Raw genomic sequence first — 13,977 nt, 5'->3', positions numbered from 1 at the left:
ATTGGTGTTTGACCTGCATGTATGTCTGTGTGAGGATGTTGGATTACCTGGAACTAGAGTTACAGACAGTTCTCAGCTGCCATGTGGGTGCTTGGAAGAGCCACTTTTAATCCAGATCTTTTTGGTTTTGTTGTTGTTGTTTTTTTCAAGACAGGGTTTCTTTGTGTAGGCTGTCCTGAAACTAGCTCTGTAGTTGGCCTTGAACTCACAGAGATCTACCTGCCTCTGCCTCCCAAGTGCTGGGATTAAAGGTGTGCGCCACTACCGCCCAGCAACTGTAGAACTCTTACATTATTCTGCCTCCCTAAAAATAAATAAATAAATAACTGTTGAACATGGTGGTTCACATCTTTAATCCCAGGGCTTGGGAGGCAGACACTGTGAATTTGAGGCCAGCTTGTCTAAATAAATTCCGGGATAGCTAGACTACATAGAGAGACCCTGACTCAAAAAAAAAAAAAAAAAAGGGGGGTGGGTGGGTGCATATACCCATTCATGTGTGTGTTCTAGTGCCCTGTGTGTGTATGTACATTGGAAGATGAAAAAGGTTAATGTCAGGCATCTTCCTCTATTGCTCTCCACCAACTTTTTTTTAATTTAATTCATTTATATTTTTATGTATGAGTGCTCTGTATGTATGCCTCCATTCCAGAAGATGGTATCAGATGCTATTATAGATGGCTGGGAGCCACCATGTGGTTGCTGGAGATTGAACTCAGGACCTCTAGAAAAGCAGCCAGTGCTCTTAACCTCTGAGCCATCTCTCCAGCCCCCATCAACTTCCTTTTTGAGACAGGGTGTCTCACTGAACCTGGAGCTTGCTGATTTAGGTAGGCCAGTGAACTCTAGGGATCCTCCTGTCTCTGCCTCCTGATTTTAATATAGGTGTGTGGCAAATACTGTACTGACTGAGCCCTCTTCTCAGACCACCCCGCCTTTTCTTATTTACATAGCCCAGGGCGGCCTCTACCTCAAGGCAATCCTCCTGCTTCCCCCTGGAGAATGTAGGAGTTACAGGCGTGTGTCAAGACACCAGCTTTGGATATTTCTATCCTTTGACTGTGCTTTGACCAACATCTACCTCACTTAGATTTGAGGTTGGTGGGGTCTCCATGTGTTTCTTTTTCCGTTTGAGACCCAGGACCCCACCCATGCTTGGGATACTCTACCTCGAAGGTACACCCCCAGCCTGAGACTGACATTGTAAGAAACACAGGGAATTTTACCAATAGGCCTCAGGGGCATACAGGACCTTAGGAAAGGCTACAGCAGACAAGAGGATGTCCCCATCAGAGCCTCTTTGGCTCCGAGCACAGCCCCAGACAGTCAGGGAAAGCCTGCTCATCTCAGAATGTGGAGCCAGGCTTCCAGCCAGCTCCACAGAAAGTGCAACCTTTTCCTAGAAGAAAGGAAACTCCTCCATCACTCTCCCAACTGCTGAGGTTGCCCTCTGCTGAGGACACTTTAGTCATAGTTGACTCAGATTCAGGAATAGAAAACAGGCACTTTCTCCAAGAGTTTTTCATCAGAGTATATTGAACCGTCTGTTTTCCCGTAAGTGCCAGACAGGGCCCCAGAGTTTATTTAAGTTCTCATTCAGGAAAAAAAAAAACAAAAAACAAAAAACAAAAAAAAAAACCCATGGCTGATTTATGGGGTTCCACCCAGGGCCAAGGGTGAGGTAAGGCTGAGGGACATTTTTGACACGACTGTCTGCTTCCTGTTCTGGGAACTGACTGTCTTTCATTTTTCACACTGACCTACGCTCCAAGAAGACAAATCCTGCTGTAAGGGTGCACCATAGCTATGCCCCAGAAAGCATGACCTCTATGTGTAGACATTTATAATACCTTTTCCATTTTATTTTATGTGCATTAATGTTTTGCCTGCACGTATATCTGTATGAGGGTGTCAGATTCCCTGGAACTAGAGTCACAGTGTGGGTACTGGGAATTGAACCCTCTGGATGAGCAGCCAGTGCTCTGAACCACTGAGCCATCTCTTCAGCACCCCCTTTTATTTTTTTATTTATTTATGTTTTTTAAAGATTTATTTATTATGTATACATTGTTCTGTCTGTACGTATCCCCACAGGCCAGAAGAGGGCACCAGATCTCATTACAGATGGCTGTGAGCCACCATGTGGTTGCTGGGAATTGAACTCAGGACCTTTGGAAGAGCAAGCAGTGCTCTTAACCTCTGAGCCATCTCTTCAGCACCCCCTTTTATTTTTTATTTTATTTTTTTCCTTTTATTTTATTTTACAATACCATTCAGTTCTACATAACAGCCACAGATTTGCACCCCCTTTTAAATTATTAAAATGTTATTTGTATGGGTGTTTTGTCTGGATGTGTGTGTCTTGCATAACATGCTGTCTGGTAACCAAAAAGGCCAGAAAAGGGAGTTAGAGCCCCTTGAACTATGGTTACAGGTAACTACATGAGCTGCCATGTGGGTGCTGGGAATCGAACTTGGGTCCTCTGGAAGAACAGCCAGTGCTCTTAACTGCTGAGCCGTCTCTCCAGCCCCTAATAAATTCTTTTAAGTTTGTTTTTGTGTGTATGGCACATGTGTGCAGTGTCTGAGGAGGCCAGAAAGGGCATCAGATCCCCTGGAGCTGAGTTACAGGTGGTTGTGAGCTACCCGATATAGACGCTAGGAACCAAACTACAGACTGCCAGAAAAGCAGCAAGAACTCTGAACGGCTGAGCATCTCCTCAGGCCCCTCTAAAATTCTCCTCCAACAAATAAACCTATTCTGTTGTGCTTTCTGGTGAACCTTATCAGACAGTCCATCCCTTCTCTGAGCACACATGGTTCTTGACCTCAGACATTGGATTAAGAACTGCCAGGCTTGAGTGATGTTGGCAGTTCAAACTGCTTATTCATCCTGCTTTACACAACTAATTACTGTTTTCACGTAATTTGCCCCAGTCTTTATGCCTCTTCCTGAGTTATTTAAAAAAGCTCCTTCTCTCTCAGGACACTGTGCTGATGTCCCCAAGTTCAGGTCAAGAAACTGGAGGCCAGGCAGGACCTCAGTAGTAAGCCAGACGGCCAAAGCCGCCCAGCAAGGAGGGTTTATGACTTGTTCGGAAGCGAGCCCGAGTTTGAATAAAGCGTCTGGCCACTCATGCTCCAAGTGAGGGGAGCCCGGCCACGCGGTGCTGAGCAAGGATGGCTGCCCAGTCTACCGCTGTCTTATTAGACCCTTTATGGCCTCAGTGCTGTGTCCCCTGAAAATTCACATCCTAGCTCCACGGTGATGGTACAGGGCTGCAGTCCTGATGATTACGTGATGATGATGATATGATTAGGTGATGGGGGCAGAGCACTCATGGGACCCTTGTAAGAGGTCCATGCAGCTGGAGAGATGGTGAAAGCGTCTGCTGTGTAAGCCTGATAATCTGATTTCAGATCCTGAAACCCACATATAAAGCTGGATGTGGGGTTGGCAAGATGGCCCAGCAGGGAAAGGTACTGGGCTCTAAGACTGTCGACCTGAGTTCAATCCCCAGAACAAACACGGGGGAAAGAATTGATTCACACAAGTTGTTCTCTGTCCTCCACACACTTGGCATGCACACCCAAAGTAAACACATTTAAAAATTGTATAGAGGCAGGACACAGCAGCCGCATCTGTAATCTCAACAATCCTAGGGGAGATGGGAGGCAGAAAGGAGACTCGCCAGGAAGCTATGGGGCCAGATGGCTGGAGTAGACAGTAAAGTGGGAAAAACAAGAGACTCCTCCAAGTTTTCTGATGTGTACACACACACACACACACACACACACACAAATACAAAGGTCTGCAGGGCCGGAGATAGTTCAGCTGACAGAGCAGCTGCCCTACAGGCTTGAGGACTTGACTTGATCCCCAGAGCCTCCAGTTAGACAGGTTAGACTGAGCATGGTAGGCATCTCTGTGAGTTCGAGGCCAGCCTGGTCTACACAGTGAGTTCCAGGGCAGTCAAGGCTACACAGAAACCCTGTCTCAAAAAAAAAAAAGTCAGGCAGGCATGGTGGTGTATGCTAGTAATCCCAGTGCTGGAGAGGTACAGACAGAGGGATCCTCAGGACTCACTGACCAACATAGCCTACTTGTTGAGTTCCAGGCCAGTAGAGATGCTCTTGCAATAATAAATATTAATTTAAAAAAAACTTAAGAGGTAGATGGTACTTTGAAGACAATTACTGTGACCGCACACACACACACACAACCCAGGCCTGAAACCTGGTAGCCTGTGCCCATAATCTCAGCACTTAGAATTGTGAGGAGGCCAACCTGGGTGACACTGAAAGACTTTCTCAAAAAACAAAGACAAGAGCCGGGCGGCGGTGGTGGCGCACGCCTTTAATCCCAGCAATTGGGAGGCAGAGGCAGGCGGATCTCTGGTCTACAGCCTGGTCTACAAAGCGAGTTCCAGGAAAGGTGCAAAGCTACACAGAGAAACCCTGTCTCAAAAAAACAAAACAAACAAACAAACAAAAAAAAAAAAGACAAAATAAAGCAAGGAGATTTGGGTGAGGCTAAGCCTGGGGCAAGTCTGAGCCACCACGTGGTTGCTGGGAATTGAACTCAGGACCTCTGGAAGAACAGCCAGTGATCTTAACCTCTGAGCCATCTCTCCAGGCCCTGGGGCAAGTCTTGTAGCAGCCGTAGCAACTATCCCAGCAAGAAGATTTCAGCAGAGCCTAGATCAGTCGGTTCATTAATTTAATGTCCCCTCATGGGATATACCTAAAAGGAGTCAAGATAGAAACTGTTCACACAGGTGTTAATCACAAAAGCACACCGGAATGCACCGTGCAAGTTATGCACATGAGCATAAATGACAGGACTCCATCATTCTGAGTCCCGCCATTTTCCTGTCTGAAGGACTGCTGTGGTCTCGGGGCCTGGTGTCCCGGCCTCACTCCTCGGCACTCTGTGTGCTGGCATAGTCCTGCAGAAGTGCCTGCACCTCGGCCCGTCGGCTCAGCTTGGTGGCCTTGCCCTGGAAGCGGCCTTTCTTCCCTGCGCCTTTGCCTTCCAAGACTTCAGCCACCCTAGAGAATGGAGAAATAGTTACGGAGATGGTTTGTGAAAAGTCAAAAGTCAAGGGCAGTCAGTCCCCAGGGCCCAAAGAAAGGAGACCGGGTGATTTCTAGGAATCAGAGGGCTGACGCAGGAGACTGACGCAAGTTTGAGGCCAGCTCCAGAGACTATCAAAAAAATAAAAAATTTGGATGTATTGATACGTGCTTGGGCGGTGGAGACAGAAGAATCAAAAGTTTGAAACTAGCCAAAGCTGCAGGGTAAAACCTCATCCAAAAAGAAAGAAGAAAGAGGGGGGGGAGAAGAAGTAGAAAGAGAGGAAAGGAGGGAGGGAGGGAAGGACGGACGGACAGTGCACAAGCCAAACCAGACTCCAGACCACACGTGGCCGCCTGTTAGGAACCCCCATTATAAATAGCTATGCTTTCCTCTGATACTTCCAAGGAACACATACATATTCCAGAGAACCCATAATGACTGAAAACTCCCAATGCCCAAAAGAACAGGAGTCATACACCTCTGGAGGTGACTTCAAAGAAGAAAAGCAGCCTGGCATGGGGGCGCACATCTTTAATCCCAGGACTCAGGAGGCAGAGGCAGGCAGCTTTGTGAGCTGTCACCCACGCTGGGGTGGGCTTCAGTGACACAGCTGTCTTTGAGTCATTTCTGCTCCTAAAGTGACCCCTCACCCATATTCCTCTAAGTGGCCCCAGTAAAACCCATTGTTCCACACAGTGAGACTTCGGTGGTGTCCTTTCTGTTGTGGGATCCCAATCCGGGGTGAGGTTTCTAGGTCCCCAGGAATGGTGTCACATAACACCTAGCTCTAGGGACCAGATTTTCTTTAAAACAAAGAAGCAAACAAACTCTCCGTGTCTGAGTCTTATTCTCTCACTTTAACCGTGAGACCTCCAGTGCACGATGTACGGATCCCTAATCCGTCAAGCCAGGAATGCTGTGTCAGACCGCACCTGCACAGCCTGCCTCACACGCCTCTGTGAACCAAGGTGACCGCTGACCTGATGCCCTGCTAACTGAAACAGGGCTGCACCAGTCCGTTAGAAGTTCACAACTCCTTCCCCACTGCACAGGAGCCCGGATCACATTACCTGGGCCCCAGGCTCTCCACAGCCTCTGCAGGTCCTGCGAGTAAGAAGAGCCCAGCACCTTTCTCATCCCCCACAGTTAAGAATAGGAGGGTCTCCTAGGAGGGAAGACAGGAGATGAGCACACAGGGGTCAGCTCCCCTGAGTCGAGTCAAGAACAGGCCGCTCCCTCAAAGCAGAGACGTTGCTGATGACGATGACACAGCCTTGCACTGTGGCATGCTGGCCACCAAGCTTTATGAGAAAGGCCAGGAGGCTGAACACTAAGAGCAGGCAGGAGGCTGCCAACTGTGCTGAGTGGAAGATACCTTGCATGGTCTCACTGCCACCATCCTTTCCTACCGTGCTGAACCAGACACCCTACCTGCCAGGCTGCTGCAGCCATTCTGCCCCTTGGCTACCTGAACACCTCTGAGCGGCTTTGTGGCCTGGCCCTGAAGCCTCTCGTCCCCTTTAGGTAATGGGTTCTGCCTCCAGCATTTATCACTCTGAATTATAAATGCTGACAGACACATGTCTCTCAGGGTAGAACATGGCTCACTGAGAATCAGTGCTGTGTAGAGAGCGGAATTACAGAGACCTGAGGCTTGAGCCCCAGGGAGGTATTCCATAAAGGGTTTAAAATAAGGATGAAGAAAGGCAAGTGAGGCCTGAAGCAGAGGCCTCGAAGGGGTCTCTCAGCACACAGATCTTGGTGGCTTTTGAGCTTCTGTAACAACAGAGCTTAGACCGTGGCTAATGCTAGGAAAAATAATCTGGATGAAATTTTTTTCAGCTCTTCGTGCATTAACCTAAAGGGACTCTGGCTAAGCTAACTCCCTCAAGTCAGACCTCCCAGGGCCTCTGCAGAGTGGAGGACTCTCTTGTTCCTCTTACCTCTGACCCAATCTCGTTGGCGATGATATTCATGAACTCAGAATCGCCCTCTTTCCTATGACAAAGGATACAGATGTAAGACCCAGGATGAAACGGTGCTGTGAACCGAAGGAGGCCTGCCTCCTCCACTTGATGATCTCATTGTTTCCCATTTGATCACACAAAGTCCCAGACCCCTCAGCATAGAGAAGATGCCCTCAGCCTCAGCAGTTTATACACAAAGGATCTCCAAGATGCTAGAGATCCTTTAGACAGTGAGAGCGGCCAGTAGAGGAGCTAGTGAGCCTGTGTAGTTACAGTGAAGATGCTAATATCCAATCCAGCAAGTCCAGTAACTCATCTCCTGTGCTCTACTCCGCCTGGAGCATCACTTAGCAACCCACATCCCATTGTGCACTGCACCCCTGGGAGAGGCTGAGCCCCCAACTTCTCACCTGTGTAGGGTGACCACACCTCCCCAGTCCGGGCTGCTCCTGAGGCTGTGAGCAGTGTGCACAGCCAGGTCTCTGAGGAGATTCAGGTTGTTCTGAAAGGGGTGTGAGAACTCAGACAGGTGGAAAAGATAACAGAGGGAACCATTATCTCTCCTCCTGTCGGCCCTGTCCACGCCACCGCCCCCAGAATCACCTTCTGCAGGAGCTTGGTGGCATTCTGGAGCTTTTTCACTGCTTCCACGTGATCCTCCGCGCCACACCTACAAGACAACGGTTAATGGAGACTGGCCAACTGCCCAGGTGCTTCCAGAATTGGGGGGGGGGTGTGTGTAAATCAATGAACCGTCCTTGCTGGGGTGCCTTCCTCAAGATGGGAACATTCAAAGGGTCCTGTAAGCAACTGGGAGAGAGGATACCGAGGAATAAAGCATTCTGTGTAGGTCTGAGCTCCTGTTCAAGGCACCTTACCCTCCAGAGCAGTAACCATTCTGTCCACCTAGCGGGTGGAATGCTAAGCCCGGGGGTGCAGGCCTCGGGAGCAGGGGCAAGAGTGGGGCTTACTTGAGGAGTGCGGTCAGGGCTTTTTCACTCCCATGACTTCGCTCCATCCACTTCAGTACCCGGTTCCCAGCCAGAAACACCAGGTTGCTTTTGTTCTTCTTCCCTTTCTCCGTGCCCAGAATCTTAATGACCTGCACAAACGGGGTAACATAACACGCACACACCACAGTGGGTCTGAGGACATGAAGGCGAGAGAGATCAGACCCCCTACCACTCCTACTCCTGCTCCCCAATAACCTGTGCTCACACACACCACAGCCTTCCACACTTACCTGCAGGTCACTGAGATTGCTCACGTGGGTCCCACAGCACATGTTGGAATCGACACCCTCGATGGTAACAACTCGAATGGGCCCAGCATGATCATCTGGCAGACCCCGGCCCCTCACCTGGAACAGAGGGGAGGGAACGGGGCTGTCTGAAATTTGATGAGGAGCCCTTGGAGAGCCACTCTGTGGAAGCGGGTGCCTCGCTCTCTTCTCACCTGCTCCACCTCAGGGTCATCCAGGCTCAACTCTCGCACACTCACAGGCAGCCGATCTCTGATTTTCTGATTGACGCTTTGTTCAATGGCAGCCACCTGCTCAGCAGTCACAGAAGGGCTGTCCAACTCAATCACACTCCGGAGTCTCCCCAGCTCCCTGCCAGAAAGAGCAGCAGGGCACGGATGCTCAAAGTGCGTGAGGAATGTTCACACTGAGCCTGGAGGTGCTTGCCTGTAATCCTAGTGCCTGGGAGATGGAGCAGGGATCTGGACCTTAAGATCGCCTTCCGCTGCACACGAGTTCATGTTCCTAACAGCAGGGGTGAGGCCAAGCCTCTAGTACCATACTCAGGAAGCTGACTGCTGTGAATTCCAGGCCAGCCTCAAACTACAGAGCCAGCCGGGGCTATATAGAAAGACTCTATCTTAAAAAAAAAAAAAAAATAATATATATATATATATATATATATATATATATATATATATTTTTTTATTGAGGGCTAGAGAGATGGCTCAGAGGTTAAGAGCACTGACTGCTCTTCCAGAGGTCCTGAGTTCAATTCCCAGCAGCCACATGGTGGCTCACAACCATCTGTAATGAGATCTGGTGCCCTCTTCTGGCCTGCAGTCATACATGCTGTATACATAATAAATAAATAAATCTTTAAAGAAAATATTTTTTTTTTTATTGAATCCACACCAAAATATCTCATAGGTAGGGACTGCCATTCCCAGTTTACAAATGAAGCACAGTAAGAAGCATGACCAAAGTCTTACAGTGGCAGGACCATACATTTAGCTCTAGCCTCTGAAGTATATGTTCTTTACCAGGCCAAGGCACATGTCCCTGCTCTTAAGTTGTTCCTAAGAAACACAAGGTCTTCCCATGACCCAGTCTTCAAGAAGAAAAGATAAGCAACTCTGAACACTGCCCTTTTATTTTCCTATCCTAATGCATCACTGGGAACAGAGGTGGGAGTCAGGGAGCCACCAGGACCTATCACATCCTATGTGTGCCCGCTACTCACCATGATGTCGTCTTCAGCCCAAAGAGATGGTCAGCTACTGCTGTGATGAGATGTTGCCCTGAGCAAGAGCAAGAGACAGAAGCAAATTGAAAAGCCCAGTCACACGTCCCCACGACAGCATAATCTCAGAAATTCTCACTGAAGGGCTGCCAGGCATTTTAGATACTTTACTGAAAATCACCACAGGGGCTGGGGGGGGGAGGTCTAGCTCAGTGGCAGAGTGCTTGCCTAGCAAGTGTAAGGCCCTAAGTCAATGTCTCTGAATTTCTCCCTCCCTCTTCTCTCCCCTTCTCTCTCTGAAAAGGAGAAGAGGGGAGAGGAGAGGAGAGAGAGAGAGACCACCATGAGAATTCTCCCAGCAGCTTTACAATGCTATTTCACAATGACTGGCCAAGGCAAAGCAGCTCCGCCGAGGCGGGATGTGAGCTGGAGTTCTGGTGTGTGTCGTCCACTCACTTGACAATGTCTACTGAACACCTACCACAGGCAGGGCACAGGGCTCCAGGTCAGAGATGCAACTGCACTCCTGACTGATGAGAGGGTAGAAGACAGTAGGAAAAGGAAGAAGAAGAATTAACCAGGAAGACCTAAGGAACCAAGAGTCAAAGCCTTGAGGAGGAAAGAATGATCTGTGCCAGCAACGTGTTCAAAAAAGGGGTGCGATGGGGGTGCAGGCAGCAAGCTGTGGAGAGGTCCCAGCGAGGCTGGAGCCCATGCAGGAACAGTCCCACCAGGGCTGGAGACCTTGGTGAGGAGAATGGCTTCCCATACAGGACTACAGGAAGATTTTTAAGAGCAAGGGAGTGAGACGATCTGAGTTTCTTTTTTTTTTTTTTTAAAGATTTATTTATTATGTGTACAGCATGTATGACTGCAGCAGAGGGCGCAGATCTTATTACAGATGTTGTACCATTAGTGCTAATTAATAGACTCTGAAGAGCAGTCAGTGCTCTTAACCTCTGAGCTATCTCTCCAGCCCCTGAGTTTCTATTTTTAAAAGTTTGCTCTGAGGCTCGGGACAGAGCTCTGTGACAGAGGGTGTGACGAGCACACGCAGGGTCCTGGGTTCAATCTTCAGCACTGCAAGAAAATAAAAGACTGCTCTATGGCATGAGGCTCGGATTTAATCCTTACTGTGAGGGAAGGAAGGCTGTCTGGGCTGTTGTACAGGCACAGAGGGGCAAGGGGCAAGACCGGATGTGAGGAAATCAGCCAGAGGGTCCCAGGGAAGATGGCGAGGGCTGGGACTAGGAAGACTGCGGTGAACGGAAGTAGAAAGATTATTGAGGAGAAATCAAAACACTTAGTGACTGACCCATTATCTGCAAAGAGGCATCTGGCATGATGTGAATGACTGAGGATATGTTGATGACCAACAGTATATTAATGTAAGCCCAAGTAGAAGATGATGGCCTTCCCCTTTCATTTTGGGACATCATGAATTTGAAAACCTACAAGACATCCAGATGGAGACACGTGGGAACATTCCCAACCAGCAGTAACTGAGTGGGCACAGTGGCTCAGGCCTGTAGGAGGCAGGAGGTCAGCCTGATCTACATAATGAGTTTCAGGCTAACCAAGGCTACGGAGGAAAACCTTGTCCCCAGAAAAAAATGAGAAAGGGCTGGCGAGATGGCTCAATAAGTAAGGTATTGCCTAATAACCTGAGGTCAAAAAACTGACTCCCACAAGCTGTCCTCTGACCTCCACAGGCATAATGTGACGTGTGCATACCCCCTTCCCCTGATAAATAAAGAAAAAGGATTTTTAAAACAGAGAAAAAGCCGGACAGTGATGGCAAACACCTATAATCCCAGCACTCAGGAGGCAGAGGCACATGGATCTCTGTGAGTTCGACCAGCCTGGTCTACAAACAAGTTCCAGGACAGCCAGAACTGTTACACAGAAAAATCCTGTCTCAACCCACCCCACACACCAAAAAAAGAGACAAAAAGGCCAATAGTTCTTCTAGAACTTTAATATTCATGTTATTTTCACAACACCTGTCATATACTACCTGAGTCAAAGCTGACTCTAAGAATATCCATCCCTTAAAAGGCTAATTCCTGGAGGATCGAAACTCCACTTCCGTCATTATGACACTACTATTCACAGTTCATCTCCCCATATCTCCCCATCCTGTGGCCCTTACCTGAATGCTGCTGCATGTGGTCAAACCTCCGCTCCCAGTCCACCCGGACCTGGACCTGGCTCCCAGGGGACAGAGGTGTCTGTGTGAAATGATCGGCCTGAGCCCCACGACGGGTTACTCTCAGCACAGAGATGTCGTTGATGGTACCACGGTCATCAGGCTGGGGGGAAAAAAGTAATCAACACCAGGGCAGGTCTCACCCTACCAAGATTCAACGACACTCTAAGGGGAAGCTCTCAGAGAGACGGACCCAGATCCTGAGTTTCCTAGAGGAAGAGGAGACAGTGTCAAGAGAGGCAGACCCACTTTGTTCTATGACAGGATTTCCTGCCCTCTTTTTAAACACCTGTATATGTTGTTCTTTAGGGCAGAATAGCAGAACTAAAACAAAAAGAAGCAAGCACTGCTGTGAAGATTTTAGTAAAACCCAAAGAGCCTTAATCCTACTTGTTGTCACCTTAGATTATCTTAAATAGTCTCTAAAGTGCCTGAGTGGTCCTGCCTTTAACCCCTCGTTCCTCAGCACTGACACCAGAATTAGATACAACAACATTCATCATTTAGAAAAGTAGCATGTGCCAGCGGCTTACAAGGCACTGTGCTAAGCAAATAACGCAGTGGGAATCAGGCCCCCAGACACTAAATCTAAAGGGACCTAATAGTTTTGGGGAACCAGGGAAAACTGAAGGAGTGTGTAACATGAAGGTTGCAGGGCTGATAAGATGCTACCAAACCTGAACACCTGAGTCCGATCCCTGGCACCTGGGTAGGAGGAGCAAACCAACTTCCACAAGTTCTCTCTCTCTCTCTCTCTCTCTCTCACACACACACACACACACTCACTCTCTCACTCTCTCACACACACAAATAAAAATAAAATGAATAAATGTAGTTTTAAAAATAAAAGAAGAGACGCTCTACAGACACTTGAGGGCCAAGGGTTTCTCTCTAGCAGCTCAGGATGCCTCCATGTGGGAAAATAAGGAACTGATTAACGAAGGCTTTCCCCTCACCCCTCTACTGAATCCTCTTGAACCGCTTCTTTGCCTCAGATCCTCCACTGCTCACTGGCTTTCTGAATGGAGTCCGTGTACCTTGATACACCCTCCAAGGCCCTCTGAACTAGCCTCAATCACCTGTTCAAAGCTTGTCCTCAACATGTACCACAAGCTCAAGCACCAGTGCATTATGTTTTATTTACAGTCAGATTCAGATGATTCTGTCAGGCTTCACTTCCCCTGCTTAAGCTATCCACCCGGCTGGTGAAACCTCTCTCACAATGCCCACTTATGGTGTTATTCTCTTCTTTTTGTTCACTGGAGTCAGGCTCTCCAGGCCATCCCCCTCTTCTGAGCTCCCTGAGGAGGCAGCTTTCTCAGTCCCTGTAAGGCACTGGGTGTTAATTCCCATCTCAGGGCCTTTGCACAGTACTCTGCCTAAAATCTTTCTCTTGCCCCAGAACCACTACACAGCTGCAGTGGCTCACCCCTTCTGTCCACAGACATCTGTACTGAGCAGTCTAGAATGATCTCCACGGAGGAGAGCACCCCACCACTCTCTTTCCCTTCACCCAGCTTTCTTTCTAGTGACATTATTATTATTTATACCTGACATACAGGGCTGTCTGCAATAGTACTTAGTACAGTACTTGGAGGCACTGTCTTGCTCACCCTTTATCTCCAGCGTCTGGACTAGGACACATCGCACGTGTCATAACTACATAAGCATTTGCTGAATGAATAATGCAATGATCTAACCGTCTGGTTTATTGAGGCTACGAAAGGGCGGGCGCGTTTGCTGCAGGAGCGAATGGGGACGTGGGGGTCCCTGGGAGGGGAGTGGGGCTGAGGCTGCTCCGGGTACCTGGCCCCCGCCCTCGGGGAAAAGCAGCGTGTCTTCCAGGACCACTTGGAAACCGCTCAGCACCTCTTTCTTGCCGCCGCTCGCGTCCGTCTGCAACTCGGCGGGGCTGCAGGAGACCACGGTGGTGGTGAACTGGGCAGAGGGGGAGGCGAGTGTGAGCCCTCTCCCGCCGAGAGTGGAGCCTGCCCTCGCCCTCCCTCCGGGCGGCACCCTAGGTCCCAGGACCCTCTCCCGCCAGGCCGCACCTCCCGCGCATAGCTGTCGCGCTGACACAGGAACGCCATCGCGGTCTCCTAGGCCCCGGAGACCGGCGCGCGCAGGAAAGCCGGGCGGGGGACGGAAACCGAACTGGGACAAAGTTTCTTAAGCGTTCCTGCGCGAACGTAAACGCGTAAAGGAAGAGGTGTGAATTGAACAAATTTTCTGAAACTG

At 49.1% G+C, this 13,977-nt stretch overlaps 1 protein-coding gene across 1 annotated transcript; it reads right to left on the bottom strand.

Annotated features, from left to right (window-relative positions):
• Window positions 1-4,703: 4,703 nt before the first annotated feature.
• LOC114682794 (alanyl-tRNA editing protein Aarsd1) lies at window positions 4,704-13,902 on the bottom strand. Its single transcript, XM_028856818.2, has 12 exons — window positions 13,791-13,902; window positions 13,546-13,677; window positions 11,683-11,842; window positions 9,531-9,588; window positions 8,503-8,659; window positions 8,291-8,407; window positions 8,019-8,149; window positions 7,651-7,717; window positions 7,458-7,549; window positions 7,024-7,078; window positions 6,151-6,245; window positions 4,704-5,052 (listed from the first exon to the last, which is right to left on the bottom strand). Exons 1-12 carry the CDS (start codon window positions 13,827-13,829, stop codon window positions 4,917-4,919), a joined length of 1,239 nt encoding a protein of 412 aa, XP_028712651.1. The 5' UTR covers window positions 13,830-13,902; the 3' UTR covers window positions 4,704-4,916.
• Between the last annotated feature and the right edge of the window lie 75 nt (window positions 13,903-13,977).

The sequence above is a fragment of the Peromyscus leucopus genome, chromosome 8b (assembly GCF_004664715.2).
Source record: "Peromyscus leucopus breed LL Stock chromosome 8b, UCI_PerLeu_2.1, whole genome shotgun sequence".
NCBI classification, from domain to species: domain Eukaryota; kingdom Metazoa; phylum Chordata; class Mammalia; order Rodentia; family Cricetidae; genus Peromyscus; species Peromyscus leucopus.
The sequence above is the reverse complement of the archived record's forward strand: the minus strand, read 5'-3'. Positions and strand labels throughout refer to the sequence as shown.

Excerpts from the sequence above, each read along its gene's own strand:
- LOC114682794 (XM_028856818.2), bottom strand. The coding sequence starts at position 13,829 with ATGGCGTTCCTGTGTCAGCGCGACAGCTATGCGCGGGAG. Across the intron at positions 7,718-8,018 it reads GCCCTGACCGCACTCCTCAA|GTGTGGCGCGGAGGATCACG; the intron begins GTAAGCCCCACT and ends GTTGTCTTGTAG. Across the intron at positions 7,079-7,457 it reads GGTGTGGTCACCCTACACAG|GAAAGAGGGCGATTCTGAGT; the intron begins GTGAGAAGTTGG and ends CCTTTGTCATAG.